This window comes from Ambystoma mexicanum, chromosome 8, assembly GCF_040938575.1.
Source record: "Ambystoma mexicanum isolate Mex_15411 chromosome 8, UKY_AmexF1_1, whole genome shotgun sequence".
Classification (NCBI taxonomy): domain Eukaryota; kingdom Metazoa; phylum Chordata; class Amphibia; order Caudata; family Ambystomatidae; genus Ambystoma; species Ambystoma mexicanum.
The window spans coordinates 522,717,930-522,736,849 of NC_090929.1; the positions used below are offsets into that span (position 1 = coordinate 522,717,930).

The window sequence follows — 18,920 nt, forward strand, 5'->3', positions numbered from 1 at the left end:
GTTGCAGCACATTGTTTAAAGACCTAGGGCCTCATTACACGGTAGGCGGTAGCCATGGCGCTATTAGCGCCATGGCTACCCCCTTACCGCATTCCGGGTCCGTGTTCCCGGAATGGGGACTTACCAGGTCATTCCGACCTTGGCGGGACTGGTAAGTCCCTATTCCGGGAACCATTCCCCATTCCCATTTGAGCCCCATAGGGCTCAATGGAAATGGGGAAGGAGCTAATAACGGGCCCGCCACTAGCTCTGAAGTCCCTCAACGGGTCCCTTCCTTATTGCCTGGTAAACAGGCGTTAAGGAAGGGACCCGCTAAGGGACTTCGTAGTAGGGTGGTAAGGGATTACCGGCACCGGTGCCCTTACCAGTGCCGGTTATCCCTTACCGCATACCGTGTAATCAGGCCCCTAGTCTTACAATAGCCATTTTAATTGGCTGACAACCTCACTGTGTGGTATAGTGTCAAAATATCTAGACACCAAAACATTTTCTAACTTAAAAGTCACCTTTTCCAACTGGTGAAAATAGCTCCAGAGGCTGTTTTCACAACCGTGCCACTATTGTGGAATTCTTTCCAAAAGATTGACCACTTTATACATCTGAGACTAGCTTATCTAACATTCACCCCAGTGCTAAAAATGGGGCAAATTACCTTATCACCAGTTTTGCTGCTTAGCCAATAATACAGGATGGAACAAAGGGGTTTTGTTCCAAGCAATATTATTTAAAATGTTTACACTAGGGCAAACTGGAATCCGATAAAGTTTGCCGACCGATTCATTGAATTCTTTGCATGGAACAGTGCAAAGTGTATTTTTGCCGTACAGAGAGATTTTGCACAGCAAAAAGACACTTTGCACTGTTCCATGAATCAGAGTGTATGTTAGCAGTGCAAAGTCACTTTGCACAGTGTAAAATATTCCATGAATCAGGCCAAAGTTTTTACTACTTTTTTATGTTACGCAGCAGAGTAGAAAAACAGCATGCTTAATTTTTGCGGGAATGAAAATATTTTTTTATAATATGGATTAGGCAGAACTTGTTTGTGCCATTCCCTATTTCAAACGCAGCACAATTGGTGTTAGCGTAATTTCCTCAATTCCTTTTTTTTTACCAGCATGCTTATAGGATAATCTGCCACCAGATGGGCTTCTGCAAATCTCTTTAAACCTTCTTTTATCAAAGTACCTTCTCAAATCAGCTGCGTTCCCTCACGGCTGAGCCAGATTTCTCAGTTAATCACTTACTTTCTTTGTATTACTTATTTGTTCTAAATTGTTTTAGTTTTCTAGAAGCACATTTTTTCATTTTTATCATTGGGCCTCATTATGAGCTCAAAGGTGTGGCAAGAAAGTGGTGGTGATTCTGTTAGCACCTCTTTTTTGGCAGACATGGACTAAGCAGCTTTTTTTACTGGAGGGAAAAGTTTACAGTACAAATTTGCAGATTTACTGTGTAGCATGTACTGCTCATATTAAATCCACCAAAAATCCCCATGAAGTCCTGTGCAGCCCCCAAATAGGGATTTACACTACCATTCCACCGCTCGTAATCCCGTGGTAATGCACGGAACCATGTGGTGATAACGTTAAACGATTTGTATGGTAAATCATCACATTTGCCACTGACCAGTGATTTTTGGCCAATGTCCCTGGGCCCTTTTCCCCTGCCATTCTCCTCTGTTCAGAATCTGGGGGTACAAATTACCTCATCCCTCTCGATGCATGAGCAGGTGGCGGCTATATGTAAAGCTGGCCATTTTATATTACTCATTCTTCGGAAGGTGCTTCCCTACATTCTGGGAAAAATTCAGGCTCCTGTTGCGGCAGCTCCTGTGCTGAGCGCAGTTGATTACTGCAATTCATTGTATCTGGCTCAGCCACGTTTTCTCATAAAACGCCTCCAACTTTTGAAAAAAGCTGCTGCCAAGGCCATTCTCTGTCCTCCATAGAGGGACATATGTCCCCTTTGCTCAGACAGCTTCACTGGCTGCCGGTCGATAAGCAGATTCTTTTGAATCCCTAGGTTCACTGTGCATTTTTTGGCATAGGGGCTGAATATCTTCAACTGAAATTCTCACGGTATGTGCCATCCCCCTGCCTTCGATCACAGTCAGCCTCCGTAGTGGCAGTTCCTCGTGTTAGAGTCTCCCGCGTTGGCGTGCAGGCCTTTTCGGTGGTCACAGCCAAGGCCTGGCATGCTCTTCCTTCCACCCTGCGGACTACTGTGGACCATCTTGTTTTTCACTGCCTGCTGAAGACACATCTGTTCTAACCCCTCAATGGCATGCTATTGGTGCCAGCGCCATGATGCCTTTTGTCGAACATGAGCTAAATAAATATGGATAACATAACATTACATTAACTCCCAAACTCGTAATGAAGCCCAGATTCTTTTATAATCTATATTTACTGCTTGAAATACATCCTTGTATATCTTCCCACCAACACCCTGCGGGGAGTTTCACGGCATGTCAAGCTTTTCTGTAGCACCCCCTTACCTGGCGTCATTGGGCTAGGAGTGCGAGGCCAGGATGTCACCGGTAGCTACTGTAATTCGACACTGATATAACTACCACACATGACATAATAAACAGACTTGGTGCCACAAAAGATGTTGAGCCTACGGATGATTTTACTTGTGAGATGATTAGTGTGTATGCTACATGATAACAACCACTTTGCACTTTGAAGCAACTTGTATGCACACAGATGCTTTACAAAGCAGCAATAAAATGTACACAATTAAAAAAAATATATGCGTAATATTTGTTTTCTGGGATGTGAGGTGCACATGCGGCATACAGCACCGGGAACGGGATCTGATAACAAGTGGCAAATAGGACATGTCCAGCTGCCTAACCTTCTCGCGGGCTTTCCCTTTCGATGCATTGTCCATCCACTGCAGTTCGTCCAGAGTCTCGATGAATACCTCCCGTATCTTTTCAATGAGGTCCCGTACCTGCAAAACAGTAAAGAATACGCAGACAAAATGAACACGTGTCTGCCCTTGGAGCCCGTGTTATGCTCAATGGCGTTCTGCGGGATTTAGCATAGGAACGCACACGGATTAAAATCAAGAGTCAACCTGGATAGTGCTCTCCCCTGTAAGCAGAATGTGTGAACTGGCGAACCACTAGCGGCCCCACCCTCTCGTCTGCTGGTTGCATTGTGGTTTTGTGTGGGTGTGTACTCCAAGAATGAATGGCCATTAAATGAAAATGATTGCAAGGAATACCGGTCACATTATCGCATTACACGTTTATGTTGCAATGAGGGCTGCTTCTCATCATAAGCACATGTATTGTGCTTATTTAAAAAAGATGACAGTGAACTTTTGTTCTAGAAAGAAATGCAGCACGCTATACAGTAAATTATAAAACTCCTGCAGGAAGGGAACATGTACAAATAATGATAGAAAGTTGCAGTGTCTGATTTTAGGTAATGCTGTTCGAAGAAATGGCTATCAGTACGTGATTGGCTCACATAAGCAACGCTCAGAGGGTAGGGCAATACCAGTTTGGTGGTATTGCTTTTTGGAAATATTGCCAAACTGAAATGTTGTTACCGCCCGCAGTAAGCTTGCAGTAACTTACAAAAGGAAGGGTCCTCATAATTTAGAGTCACGCAGACCGTCAGGTCTAGGACTCCATGGATGTTAGAATTTACCATATGCAGTAATTACCGCATGTGGATATTACTGCATGTGGTGATTACCGCATGTCATAATGGTTTTGTGAGGAGGACTTTTCTTCCACATAAACCAGATGGATTTTATAAATTTGACCCTGCCAATGAACGTCACTGACATTCGATCCTGGCTCAAGCTCTAACCAATTTTGTTTTGTACTTTGTTTTTCTTGGTTCTTCATCGGTGACTCTGGTTGAACTGACTCGGTGAATGAAGCCTGCTTCCAGTGTTTCTCTGACCAGTGGCTACTTGAAAGAACAGTGAATTGAAAATGTACAACAGCAAGAACTGAACAGGGAAGGCCATCAATCTCAAGACTTCACACCCTGCTTTGACTTTCACTAGCCCTTTATCCTTTGCAGAGATATTTAGGGCCTGATTTCTTAACATGTTTTCAATGGGACTTTCCCTTGTTAAAAAATATTTTCTAAATCAGGCCCATAATCTCCTCAAACAGCTCCATCAAGAGTGCCAGCGATTTGGTCTACGTTAATGGACCCTGTTTTAGACACTGCCAGTGACATTTCATACTTGCAAGTGCCTGGAAGCAACATGTGGCATTAGTTTTGCTATCTCAAACCAAACTGATACAATGCTACAAACCTTAAATGGATATAATAAATAAGTATATTTAGGCTACATTCTTGACATCAATAAAGCAGTTGATGCACACATTTTCATTCCCAACCCTCGAGTAGCATTAGCATAACAATTATTTACTTTTAGTTCTTGCAAGGTGTAGTAGCTCTGCCAGGGTTGTGCCTTGGGTTCAGCCAGAGCTACCAAGACGAGAGTCAACTGTATATAAACTTGTCTTTCTTTACGTATGCAGTTGTACCTTTTGTTGTTCAGCATTTTGTGGAAGCACACATATAAACCATTACATCTCTATTTTCCCAACATGAGCCCCCATAAACCGGTCTCAAAGTTAATATGCTGTGGAAGATGAAGAGCAAAATATTTGTACACACAGTTACATATATCAAGTGCAGAAGCCACCCGCACCATGAAGTAAAACAAATAAAGAGCTAAGCCTGTTATGTGGCCTGAAAATAACTCTCTTAATTTACCAGCGTAATCCCAAGAAAATAACACAACAGGTTAAATCAGGGGGAGGAAGAATAGCAGTTTTCTAAATGAAGGAATGCAAAAACTGTCAAGATTATGCTTACAAGGCAATTCAAATAAGGTATTCGTCTGTTCACATGTCAGCAATAAAAAATATACTCCATCTATCAATTTGTGTTCTCAAACAAAACGTGCCTGAATTATGTTGTGATAATTACTTTGACCCAAAACAGACGACCCAAATGTACTAGCTGCTTCCCCTTCCATCCTCCCTCCCGGGAATGGACATTTGCGTGAAAGTTCCTACACTTACAATGGGACGGCCTGACCGACAATGCCCCCCTGGAAGGGTTATATTGCTATTAGAACCTAGCAGTTGTACCAGGATACTAACAGTGTATTTTTCTTGAGTTGAGAAACAGCGTGTTAACCGTTTCAACACTCAAGAACAAACTACAAAAAAGGATGTCTGCCGTTGATTGGGGAGAAGAGAAGTACACCTAGTTTCTTCTCCCTTTCCATGGCAGCCGTTCTCGAGACGTGCCGTACCGGGAACACTACTGTTGTGCGTATACAAATCGTCAGGGTACAAGACTCTGTGTGGGCTGTTCTTGCACCTTGCTAAGAATACATTGGGGTGTCTATGCCGTCTGTGAGGCAATCCTGAGCTTTTCGACAAAATGTTTCATATGAAATGATGGTCATTCTCTCTAGACTCTACTAAACAGGCCCACTCTACGGCATGCTTCATGCTTCACACATATATACTTTGCTGGGCCTTGTCTGCTGACACACCAGCAGCTGCAATGCACATTGGTAACATGGCAGCTGCAGAGTAGCTTTTGCCTTCCTAAAACAGCCTGTTGAGATCAAAAGTAGTTCCAACAGCCATGGGCTGCGCTTAAATGTTCTGGCACCCATGTTCAAACTACCTTTAACTGCATTCCTCATTGCCTGGTGGCAGTCCGTTTGTTCAAAATAAATATAAACTGTAGCTGTTTGATATACTGGCATATGAGGGCATACATGCAACATTGCCAAACCCATTAGGATGTCATTTATATTATCCACTAGGTTTCCAATGTGACCTGCAGCTGCAGAGCATTTGTCCATTGCTTTTCGCTGAGGGGAGTTTCATCCAGAACAGATGAACAGCAGATTCTGGTTTGCCCAGGAATACCTTTGTTCCTTGCCTTTGGGTCTCTTTGCAGCCTCAAGCCATTTGAGTCTCTTATAATGCTCCAAACTCCTTTGAGCCAAAGCAAGGACCCAACAGAGCTGTCGTTGACATACTCTCAACTTCAGGCCATGTCAAGTGCCTTGGAACTATGCGATCCAAACATTGCCTGCCTAGCCCAAGTTCCTCAGAGCCATTGCCGAACCACACCACTGTGTTGGATCCAGTCCAACCCGCTCACTGCAGAAGCCACATTTCCGCTTTCCTCACATTGAGACCCTGTTTAGCCTTTGAGCTATGCCAATTGAAACCCGGCTTGATGCACCAGAAAGCACAAGAAACCTGGCACAATGCTGTTGAGTTGCTGAACGAAGATTAAAATGCATTCAGCAGTGGTTTGGTGCCCCTGGGCCCTAGTGACATTGAAGGCCCCACTTTGCTCGTCAATACCTAGAGAGCCCTTTACTCCCAAAGTCTGCATTCTTTGTGTTTCTCATTACAGGTGTGGGCCGTTAATGTTTCAATAGTCTGTGTGTCCTCCTAGTCTCATTTTTATACAACCTATTTTGGACATGTCTTTTATATTGCTACTAACCGCACTCTTGTTGTTATGTTTGCTTCTTTGCTAGTTCACACCCTCCTGAAGAGTGCAGCCTGCCCACAGCCAATTCTACTTTAAAGAGGCGAGGTAGATGCAGCCCTCACAATGTGCCTGTTTCACTTTTATGAATGAGATCAGTGCTTCTCTATTAGGAGGGTGGGGTTGAGAAAGAGATTAGAAACCCTGCTCATCCCTGTACTCCTGGGAAACAGTGCTCATTTTGTCACAATTGGTATCAACACAAAACCCATCTTACAGAATGTACCAAGAAAGGGGAGCTACATACCATCCTTTTGCTCTCACCAGCAAATGTCTCCCTGACGTAGAGTGCTCCCACAGCGTTCTCCAGGTTGCTGTTGACATAGCTTACACACTCTCGCCAGCGTGCTTCTTCCAGGGTGGTCCCATATAGTGCCTGCCATACAAGAAGATCACAATGACTTAATAGTACATCAGGATATCATCAATCATACTCAGGAGGTTAACAATCAAATGTTGCATGGCCAGTGGACATGATGGGTCACCCAACATGCTTGTCTTTGTTTCTCAAGCACACTAAGTGGTGTACCCACAATCAACACCTCTGGGTGGTGAATGGAACATCCTTCAGTTTTCACTTGATATATGTTTCCCACAACACAGTGTTTCCCCATCTGATATATATAAAATCACTGCAATCACTTTCTTGCAAAGTCCCCAGATGCAAAGAGCTTACCTGGCAGTGCCTATTTTTCATGTCCACAGCAAAATAGAAGCTGTCATGCAGCCCTCTGCATTGGCAGCAATGGGCCTTAGTCGGCCCCTCATCATCAATGCAATTTATTTCATTTCTAACTCAGCTTCAGATGTTGCAATTAAAAAAAGAAAAAGTCAAGCATGAGCATTTCTATTTTGGTTGATCAATGCAAGAAGCGGTCCTCAAAGACCCCTGTTTGCACAACACGTTTCCCTGCATTCGAGGGTAAGATCGTAGATGGACTGCCACATCTGTGGAACATCCTTCTACAAATCAGGGTTTAACTAAGTGGTCTGGCAGATCCCCCTCTGGTACAACTCCTTCCCACAGATTCCATGGGTGGCAGAAAGATGTCCACGCATAACCAACCAGTTGCACAGGCAGATTCTATTTTCAGAATCACACTATGTCGTTTATTCTTGAACTGCGAGGTAAAGTGGCACCCTCGAGTCAGAACATTTTTGCGAGAATTGACTTTCTAATATGTCCTTCCAGGAATAGCCCTATATATATATGTCTGCAAGAGACTACACAATCTACCTCTTCTTTCTAGTGTCAGGGAGACGTTTTGTCAAAATCATCCCTAAGGCACATTTAGGAGGAACGCGAGTCTCCACCCTGATTAGGATCTTCTTGGTTAAAATACATTTAGCTCACCCTTATGTCAGGGAACATGGAGCTCTCGCATCACGTCAATTTACTGGAATTCCATGTAATAAAGCTGAGCGGTTAGTTCACTGTGATCATCAAATAGCATGGAATAGATGTTTGCTGTGCACGGCTTTCATGTCAAGCCATTAGCAACTATTACCGTTTGTTTAATGTTGTATCTTACTGCTGTCACCTCGTGGTACAGGCTTATTAAATTCACAATGATCACAATATGGCATTTTCTCTGCAAGGTGTTTTTGTCTTTATTTGTGGTTGCTGAATGTTGAGGTTCGAGGGAATGTGTTTTTTAAATGTTTTATATAGTTTGCACATGCATCCCCTGTTAATCCACTGCAATGCTGGTCCACGGGGAAAACAGAGCGGGGGGATGTGGGGGGAGGAGGAAGTTGACACATTGGGGACATGCACAACGTAAAATAATAGATGGACAGCTTTGAACTGCCACTTGCCACATGCTGCAGCTCTTAGTTTCATTTCAAAGGGTAGGCTAAGAAAGCAGTGATGTGGCATAGTGATATGGTTTGTAGCAGCTTAAGGGTTGTTGCTTGGCAACCAAGCGGGCCTCCAGCCCTGTCTGAAGTGCTGCTAATTGAGAATCGTTATTCCTGCCTGGAAATGAAAGATTGAAGCAGTATATCCTTGAGCATATCATTGTGAGAAAAAGTTATGTTTATGTTTATAAAAAGGGTGTTTGTATATCTGTGTGTGTGTATCCTGTGTGTGTGTGTGCACACAAGTTTGAATTAGTGAGTGAGACTGTGTGAATGTATGTGTGAGTGTGACTGAGTGTGTGTGTGTGCAAGTGTGATGTGTGCATGTATTTATTTAGCAGGGGTTTCAAGATGTGGGTTGAAAAGGGGCCTCTCTAGCTTCATGGACGTGATTTACAGAAAGAATGGTGGCATATTTTGTGAGACAGTATCATGCAAATGATACACAGTTTCCTTGCTGGCATATTTTGTTGGTTATGTTTCATGGCATGAAAGTGATTTACTGTGGCATAGTGTATGGTGAAACATTGTGTAAATGATCGAGATTGTAAATCGTGGCATATATTCTGGGTGCAGCATCATGAAAGTGACTTACAGTAACAATACTAGCATATATTGTGGGAACAGCATCCTGAAAGTGATTTGCAATGGCAATGCTGGCATATACTATGGGCACAGTATTCTGAAAGTTATTTAGAAAGTCAGTGCAGGCCTGTGTTGTGAGTGCAGCTTCGGGAAAATAATTTACAGAATATGGCTTGCATTCATTGTGGAAATAGACATCATGCATATTTTGTAAAATGCTCTTGTGTACTGTGAATGATTTGCCATATATTGGATTTGTATATGTGTTACCCTAGCAAAATCAATTTATAGTAGTTTGAATCTGTTTCTGATCAACATACTTAAACTTAGGGCTTTAAGGAAAGGTACTAAACTCTGCTATCTTTCATTGACTTTGCACGATATACTTGTAAGAGGATTCAATTCAGCACTACAGCCAAGTTAACGCCTAGTCTAGAATACTGAATGAAAACCCTTATTGATATATCTTTAGGTCCAGTTCATGCGTTCTGGATGACTACCCTTGTATAACACCCCTCTCTTGGAATCCCCCTGACCCCACTGAGCCAAGAAGTAATTCTGTTTTGCAAGTTTAAAAGGTTTATTTGATAAATTAAAATATATATCACACTTTTTAATAAATTAATAATTGAATATCACACTTAATCTGATATGGTAAATATTAACAACGGAGAATCTGGCACTAGCACACTTCTTTAATCACTAATGAGTTGACATGAAATGGATAAGGTAGCACACTGGTAAATAGGAACAAAAGTATAATGTGGTAGAGGATGCTTTATGTAGGCTCAGGTGGATGCAATATTCAATGAATGCAGTACAGAAAATACGCAATATGATTTCAACCAAACAATGTAATCACTTTTCTCTGGCTACTCCCCTCCCCCCCTTGATGCAAGGCAAGGAAATGGAAGGAAAACACACAGTTCTCAGAAATGCAATCAACTGTAATTCAGTTCAATCCAGCAAGATTAAACAGAAGTTTGAAAACACAGGCAAATGCTTTGATAGGTGCTAGCAATGAATGAGAAATATGCTGGAAACGCTCTTAATTCCCTTTTAGAGGTTCAGGATGAGTGGTATCTAGTTAATATTAGTCCAGGCTCACACTAGCAATGATGCAGGGATAGTTAGCAGGTTAAACGAATTTCTGGCAAATGAAATCAGGCAGCAGCAGTTTTTTTTTTACATGTGAAGAAATTGCAAATCGCGGCAAAATTCGCGGATGCGCCGAGCGCTATTACAAAGGAACCGCGAGGACTATCTCTACCGTTTTGGGGTCCTAGGAAGGCCTGGGATCTCAGCTTCCAAATGAAAGTTATTGCAAGTCTCTAGCCCAAACGGTTGCGGAGATATGAGCAATTTAGTAAAGGTCGTTTTTGGTTTTGCCAATTTTAAACGCACACTTTGACAAGTGACAAATTTTACTAGAATTGACAGGTGACAGCTAGGAGGCAGTTCTACTTAGGTTAAATAGATTGAATTAGATGAATTTAAACTAAGAGATTGGTTTGGTACAGTTTGGCGGTACTCACAAGAGATTTTGAACAGGAAAGCGACTTGGTCACGATCTTCAGTCTGGTCAGGTCTTTCCGGATTCTGCTCACAGCGCCTGGTCTGGTCTCGGCTAGGCACAGCACTGCTTTCTCTCTGGTCTGGTCTCTGCTAGGCACAGCACTGCTTTCTCTCTGGTCTGGTCTCTGCTAGGCACAGCACTGCTTTCTCTCTGGTCTGGTCTCTGCTCTGGATAGATTGAAGTCTCTAGTTTGGCTTTCTGGAGTTTGATGGAGGTAAGTATGGATTTTTCCGGCAGGGCTTCCAGCGGCAGATGAAATTGAATCTCTCTATGTGTCCTGACTCTCTGCTTTTATCTGTTTCTTGAGAATGGGTGTGTGTGTTGCATCACTAGACTTGCCCCTCTCATTCGTCATTGGTCAGGCTTCCATTCCTCCGCTTGATTGGCAAACTGAACTGTGAGTCAGATTGATGTCATTTTATGATCTCTTGAAACATCCTCCCTTATCATCTGTGCACCCAAATATATATATGATCAAAATCCATACTTCAGAGTTACACAGTTGTTTGAAATTACATATACATGGTGTGGCTGAATTTAGCCATGTCTATGTCCAAATCTGCTCATTCTCGGAGCTTGCATTCAAAGAGTGTACATAATTGACTTTTTAACTGCTTTTTCAATTTCCGACATGGACCCAACTTTACATACATGTGTGCAGGGGGTAGGGACATTAACTGATGAAGTTTCAGATTTTTAACATGCACACATTTAGAGTAATATCCACTTTTCCGCTAAAACCCCCCTGAACATACCACCGGTTCCTACCACGTCTTAAACTGTGGGCAGAAAAATCACAAGAATTATGGTATCATTTATAAAATTTTCACATGTCCGCTCTATGAGTTATTCATCTTTTTAAAGTTATGTTCTGGCTCCAAAGGGGTGTGGTTTACCCTCAGCACAAGGTTGAATTTCTGGTTCTTTCCAGTTCTGCCAAGCCAGCTTGCTCTCACAGGCAGTGCTCCTCCCAGCTCCTGCCAAGAGGAAGCTACAATTTACGACTGCGGTAATAAAAACCTTTGCCTGAGTGAAGAGGGCTTTGTTCACTCTCTTGCAGAGCACAGATAATTCAATTATCAGATAGATGGCATATCCTTAGCTTGGGCAGCAAAAGGAAGTTTGGCCTGGGAACACAGTGGTGACTCAAGTTTCACTCCTGATGGGTAGTTGCTAGGCAAAATCAAGTTCCTTAAGCCAGACCTTCAGCTAACTGGCAGGTTTTTTGTTGCTTTTTAACTTAACTTGCAATTTTACACATGCAGCTAGAATGCTGATTCTAAGTGCAAAACTATGACATTTCAACAGTTACAAAGGCATGTGACACCAAACATAGGTCACTCATTTAATCTAAACATTTTCGATTTTAGTGTCTTTAAATCCAGTGCAACTTAAACTGCTGCAATCCACAGCTCAGCCAGTCTTGTTATAAACCTTGTCTTATGATCTTCATTTCCCAGATTCTGTAGGCACACAAAACTCCATTCTGCCAATGTCTGCTGGTGTTCAGTAAATATTTTGCACATGTTGCACTGTTAGAAATAGGCATTTTGACTTGCCTTCAGAAACACACAGAGTGGTTTTAAAACGCCGGCTTTTGGATAGTGGTGAGTACTGGTACTGCACTCATTTTTGGGATTTAAGAAATGAATTCCCCACACTTCTAGGTTGCATTTGGCAATCAGCATTGCCATTCCCAATGGTTTCAGACTACTGTGCGGGTAGTCCAATGGTGGTTTTAAAGCGCTTTGAAGCTAACCGGCGCTACTGTTTTTCCTTTGGCAACCCATTTCCCTCATGGCAACCCGGCCTTTCATTCTCGCACTGGTGGGTGGCAAGTGAGGCAACCATTTTGGTGGGCGCACAAACTGCGCAGCTTTCCTGGATTTCGGCGCACATGTGGGTTTTCCGCCATCTTGAATTTCCTAAGCCCACAGCACCAAATGTTGTAGCAGGATAGCTTAAACGTGGGTCAGGACACCCAACAAGTCCCCCCCACGCGACTGCACTTTGAATTTGAGTCGATGGGGAGTCGCGTGCACAAGGGTTTTGACCCATGCACCGGTCTGTCCGCATAATCTTCTTCCTCTTCTGTAGATGGCACAGTTCAGCATCTTCTTCTCCATCCGGTCAGATCGATCAGTTCTCCTCGCCGGTCCTGATGGGAAGATTGGGCGGTACCCCGGGCCCGTTGTGTCTTTGCTCCCGGTCTCCGGATCGTCCTTCTTGGTCATCCTTCATGGTTTCATCTCTCCTAGGATGATAAAGGAAGAGCGGCAATATCTACTCATAGACGATTTTTTTTTCCACCACTGTTGAGATAGTGGGGCAGCATATGCATTTCATCGTAACGAAATATTACATTCTTATTTTGAAAAAAAAAAACAGCATCACTAGAGACAGTTTCATGTAAATCACAATATTTTAGAGACTAGATGTGGTAGGTTTTATGATTGGAACTGAATTAGTCTGATACAGTACCCGCTAGGATTCCAGAGGATTCCTCCAGTTGTTGCAGAGTGTGCCTGGGATGGCAACATTTCAACTGGTTTATGTGGACCCACTTGTCTTCCCCCTCTGCCAAAGGACCTTTGGGGATGTGGATTTTGTAGGCCACAGGGGAGATCTTATCGACGATCCCAAAGGGTCCTTTCCATGTAGGCAAAAATTTGCGCTGCTTGGCCTGGTTCCTTTGGAAGTTGTATAGATAGACCCGGTCCCCCACCTGATATTCCTTCCTGGAAGTTTTCAGGTCATAGTGGGTCTTCATGCTATCAGCTGATCTTTCTAGATTCCGCTGAGCATAAGCAAAAGCATGTTGGAGGTGTTTCCTTAAATTCTCTACATACTCATGAGTAGTGGAGGCATTTATCAGTGTCTGCTCTTGGGTCCTGTAGAGCAAATGCTGAGGAAGCACCATCTTGCGCCCAGTCATCAATTCAAATGGTGACATTTTGGTTGCAGATGAAGGGGTAGATCTGATGGCCATTAGGACCAGAGGTAATCGGATATCCCAACTTGGCCCAGAATCTGCCACAAACTTCTTTAATATGCTCACGATTGTCCGGTTATATCTCTCTACTGCCCCAGAAGAAGCTGGTCTATAAGCAATATGCAGCTTTCTCTTGACCCCCAGTATCTCCCACATCTTTGTCATTACTTCACTGGTGAAGTGGCTACCTCTGTCTGACTCAATCCTTTGAGGTAGACCAAAACGGGAAAAGATGTGGTTGATCATCAAGGCAGCTGCAGTTTCTGCCTTGCAATTTGGGGCTGGGAGACATTCCACCCACTTGGTAAACAAGCATGTCACAGTCAACATGTACTTATTCCCCCTAGCCGAGCGAATCACAGGGCCTACAAAGTCAATTTGTAAATCTGACCATGGCAGTGTCATCCCCCGCTTTTGTAAAGGTGCCCGGTGCGTGAGGGATGATGGCTGAAACTGTGCACACACAAGACACCCCTTCAAGTATTGGTTGAGGTCCTGGCCCATGTGTGGCCAGTATGCAACCTCTCTTAAGATTTCCAATGTTGTGTGAAACCCCCTATGACCGGCGGTGGCCGCATCATGGGCGTGACTTAACATCAGGCTTCGGAATGAGGTAGGAACCACCCACTGATCGTGGCCAGCTTTGGATTTCCTTACCAGCAAACCGTCTTGGATTCTGAACATTTTTGGACATTTCATCAACACTCTTAGGTCCTCTTTCCCAGTGTAATCGGTATCCGTCAGGGGAAAGTTCTCAGGGTCCTCAAGGTGCTGGTAAAATTTACCAATTATTGGATCCCCCTTCTGAGCAGTAATCAAATCAGCATCAGGGGTCTCCTTACTCCATTGTGCAATTGAAAGGTCATTGTGAGCATTTGTCTGGGACCTAGTGATAGCAGTGACCTGGATTTCCCCCAACAGGGACTCAATCTCAATTAGATCCCCTTGGATGGCTCCGGTTTTGGCCAGCTGATCAGCTAAGTCATTTCCAGTTTTGTCTGGTCCCTCTACTTTGGAATGACCCTTGATCTTCTTCCAATAGATGGTCATCTCATTCGAGGTGACCAGATCATCAATGTTTTGGATCAACTTCCCATGTTTCAAGGGTTTGTTGTTAGCACATAACATGCCTCTGGTTTTCCAATTAACCAGGTGCTCCACGAACCCGTTCCGTACATAATCCGAATCTGTGATTATGACCAGTTCGTGGAGTTGATGCTGGACAGCAGTGAGGATGGCTTGATGCACAGCCATCAATTCTGCCACCTGACTACTTCGGGGACCAATTTTGTATCCAGCGGAGGGTTCTGGGGACTCATTCACCCATGCATTCCCTACGCCGGCCACCAGTTCTTTCTCCCCGTTGTTGTCAACATGGTAAGAGCATCCATCCACATACACAGTGGGCATTCCCTCACACTTGTCTTCTTCAAAGACTTTGTGTGGGGAATTAAGGTATGCCTCCATGTTGTCCTTGATTTTCAGACTTTCGTCCTCGAGACAGTTTTCTCTGGCACAATCATGCAAGTCAGCCAGACCTTGCGCGAGGGGACTCTTCTTGTTTTGGCCATATCTGACCTCCACAGGAAAGCCTTGCATTGACAGAATCCAGGAAGTAATTCGGGAATTACTCACATTTCCGGCCCGGATTCTGTCACTTTGGAGATATTGCAGAGGCTGGTGTGGAGTCTCCACTATGATGTGTTCCCCCTGGATAAACGGGCGGTAATTCTTCAATGCCCACACCGTTGCCAGGAGTGCCTTCTCACAATCGTTGAATTTTTCCTCCACAGAGGATAAAGTTTTGCTCGCATAGGAGATTACTTTATTGACCTTGTCATGCTTTTGGTATAATACTGCCGTCAAGCACGTATTAGAGAACCCTGTCTCCAGGAAGAACTCCTTGTTTCTGACAGGGTAAGCTAGGCAAGGCGCTTGTGAGAGGCTTCTTTTGAGTTGTTTTACTGCCTCGGCTTGTTCTGGACCCCATTCCCACTTGACCCCCCCCTTCAGGAGATGAATCAGGGGTCTGGTGATCTCTGCGTAGCCCTCAATGAACTTTCTGCTGTAATTAGTCAGTCCAAGGAGGCTCCTTAGTTCCCGCAGAGTTGTGGGGTCTTTCAGTTTCTGAAGTGCTTCCACTTTCTTTTCCTGGGGACAAAGACCCTGAGGAGTAATCTCATGCCCCAAGAAGTTAACACGGGTTTTACACCACTGTGCTTTCTGAAAGGAAAGTTTTGCTCCGGCGGCCCTCAACTGTGTCAGAACATAACGGATCTCCGCTATATGTTCCTCCACAGATGAACTTTTGATGAGGACATCATCTACATAAGCCAGGTTACCCCTTGCACCCAAGTCGGGCATGGCCTTGTGTAGAAAAATGTTGAATTCATTGCCGGAGTTGAGGTATCCGAAGGGAGTCCGGGTCCATGTGTACTGCTGGCCCCCAAAGGTAAAAGCCAGTTTGTATTGGTCCTCCCTGCTGACAGGCACGGTCCAGTATCCATTGGTCAGGTCTATTGCAGTGAATACCTGTGACCCCTGGATCTGGGCCAGCCCTTGGTCAATGTAGGGCAGAGGCCATCGGGAAGTATGGACCCGTTTGTTGAGCTCCCTGAGGTCGGCGCAGAGTCTCCACTGGCCGTTTGGCTTCAATATCCCCAGCACCGGATTATTGAAGGTGCTGTGGACTGGACGGATTATTCCCCGGGACTCAAGGTTCTTAATTATTTCAGTAAGGGACTCCATTGATGCGAGAGGCAAGCGATATTGCTTCACAAACACTGGAGTCATGCCAGGGTCCGTGGGGATTGTTGTGGTGTGGATGTCGGTGCGACCACAGTCATATGAGTCTACCGCGAAGAGGTCTTGGAAATCCAAGAAAACATGTTTCAACCTTTGCTTTTGTTCCAGAGTCACACAGGCATCAGCTAGGTTGACTCTCTCTTCCACCATCTGCCTGAAGCCTGGAAAGACTTCTGGTTTGGCTATCTCCGCGGCCTCCTCCAGCTGGGTGGAGAAGTCCCTGGTCAGAGTGCTGATTTGGACCGGAGGCTTCAGGTGGGCAAGGCAGCCTTCATGAACCTGGAAAATCACCTCCTCCCTCCTGAAGTCACAAGTCACATCTTCCTTACCATAGGGGCAGGAAGTGTACACCAGGAAGTTCCCCCCATGCCGGGTAAAAATCCTGTCTGGTGTTGTATGGTCCTCACTGTCACTGTCAAAACAGTCCTTGGGGATTGGTCCTAACAGTTCATTTACAAAGTCGATGGAAAAATGTCGGTCATCAACCGCCATTCCAATAATGGTGCCTGCGGCTAGAGTAATACTCTTTAAGTCGCTGTTATCCACCTCTATTGGAATGGTGTCATGTTCTATGTTGACTAATGGAGTTGGGTTTACCCCCAACCCTTGCTGTTGGAGAGAAGCATTTAGATGTATGTAAGCATCAGGGTTTTTCAACTCTTGTCCCCTTTTAACTTTCACTTCCAGGGAGAATTGTCGGGTCCTTTCTGGGATGGTGACTTCCTCTTTTACCTGAATTTCAACTGCATAAGGTAGCAATTGAGCTGACCTAAATGCTTTTTCTGGATCATCAAAGCCCATGGGATTATCCGCTAATCGGGACCAAGCTTTGAAGTTTATTAGGTCCAAACTAATGGCAAAGCGATTGAGAATGTCACTGCCTAAGTAAAAGGCGGCAGGGACGTCTCGCACGACCCAACAATTGTGGACTATGCTCTTGTTGCCAATGGAGATTTTGAGCATACACCTGCTTGGCAGGAGATGTTTGGAATTAGGTGCTTCCAGGTCCATTTCCCATTTGTCTATCAGTTTGAAGGTGGGAATGGCTGGATCTTTTGGGAGTTGGCGGAACATGGCTTCGCTGATGAAGCTCTTACCGTTGTTCACACACACTCGAGCGAGAACAGAGTCCTTCCCATCATTTAACTGAACAGGGATGAACAACTGCTCTCCAATTTGCTGAATCTCAGCCAGGCTCTGAGCTGATTTCACATCTTTCTGGACTATAGGAGTGGGAGTTTCAGATTGTGGATTGGTATAGAATTTCAGAGTGTTTCCTTCCAGCGTGGAATACCACCTTAAACTGGAAGGAAGGTTGATTTTCAGAAATAGAGAGGACCCCCCATCACCAGTCTGTTGTCCTACTGCTATTACTGTCACGTCTGGAATTTGGCTATTCTGGAAGTGAAATTCTACTTGGTCAGATTTTTGTTCAACCATGTGGCATGTGCCGTTTAAACTAACATGGTTGACACTCTGTTTTAATTTTATTGGTCGGCTAGTCTGGGTCCAGAGGACCTTGTTTACACAATCTATTAGGGGTGACAACCTTCTCAGGAGGTCATTCCCTAGTAAACAAGGGGTGCCCTCTGGGGTCACAACTATGACCGGGTGTTTCAACTTGTGTCGCCCGATCTTAATGTCCAAGTCTGCCGTCCCCTCGACGGGAATTTCCTTCCCGTCAAAGTTCTGCAGTTGTCCAGGAAGAGAGGTGAGAGGAATTTGGTAATTCTCTCCCCTTCCTGCATTCAGTTCGTCAAAGGCCCTTCTGGACAGAAGGGTAGCTTGAGATCCAGTGTCCACCAGCGCTGAGATTGTACCCTGCCCCTGTACTTGTACCGGGGCATAATATCTTCCCTCCTTCTCCTCAAGGGGGCACAGATAATGCACATTTTTGGACAACTGGTGGGCTAACTTTCTGGTTTTGGACATCGCTAGCGAAGAGATTTGGGCAGAATTCTGTGGAGAGTCTTGGGAATCTGAAAGAAAAAGTTGGCAACTGGAGATCAGAGCCATTGTGGGTTCCCCTGGTTCCGGTTCTGGGCTGCCCCCCCCTTTTTGGAGGCAGTCCCCAGGATGGGTTTGAACCAGGGGATTTTCTTGCTGTTGGTTCTGGGATGAGATGGTGGGCGGCGGTAGCTCAGTCTCCACATCTCCCCAGTCTGGATTTGCATCCCTATGGACCCATTTTTCTTTGGGAGGAGTTCCCCCCTCTCTGAAGGAGAAGATCCTTTTCCCAGGATCCTCTGAGGATCCCTCTCCCTCAAATTGGAAGATCTGTACCTCCTCCTCAAACTGAGTCTGTTTGGGTCTTTTGTTTCTCCTATCCCCCCTCTGCTCCTTAGGAGGCAGACTTTCAGGGGCAAGAGATTTCGTTTCCGGTTCCTGGGTTTCCAGGGGCTGTTTACAAGTGAGGAAGGAAGCTTCCTCCAAGGCTTTACACCCCCCTTCCCTTTGTGCCTCCTCCCTGGGAACCGGTGAGTTATCGGGGTGCTGCCCCCGTCATTGTTCTGGAGCACCAGGTCCA

The 18,920-nt window shown here is 44.7% G+C and overlaps 1 protein-coding gene across 3 annotated transcripts in view; it reads right to left on the reverse strand.

Annotated features, from left to right (window-relative positions):
* The window catches only part of MMEL1 (membrane metalloendopeptidase like 1), a 1,408,056-nt gene that overhangs the window by 207,620 nt on the left and 1,181,516 nt on the right, over positions 1-18,920 (reverse strand). For all 3 annotated transcript variants that reach the window (XM_069610215.1, XM_069610216.1, XM_069610217.1), the window contains exons 13-14: positions 6,823-6,951; positions 2,863-2,961 (exon numbers count right to left, since the gene is read on the reverse strand). In XM_069610215.1, coding sequence (XP_069466316.1) covers positions 2,863-2,961; positions 6,823-6,951 — 228 coding nt within the window. The remainder of the gene's footprint in view (positions 1-2,862; positions 2,962-6,822; positions 6,952-18,920) is intronic.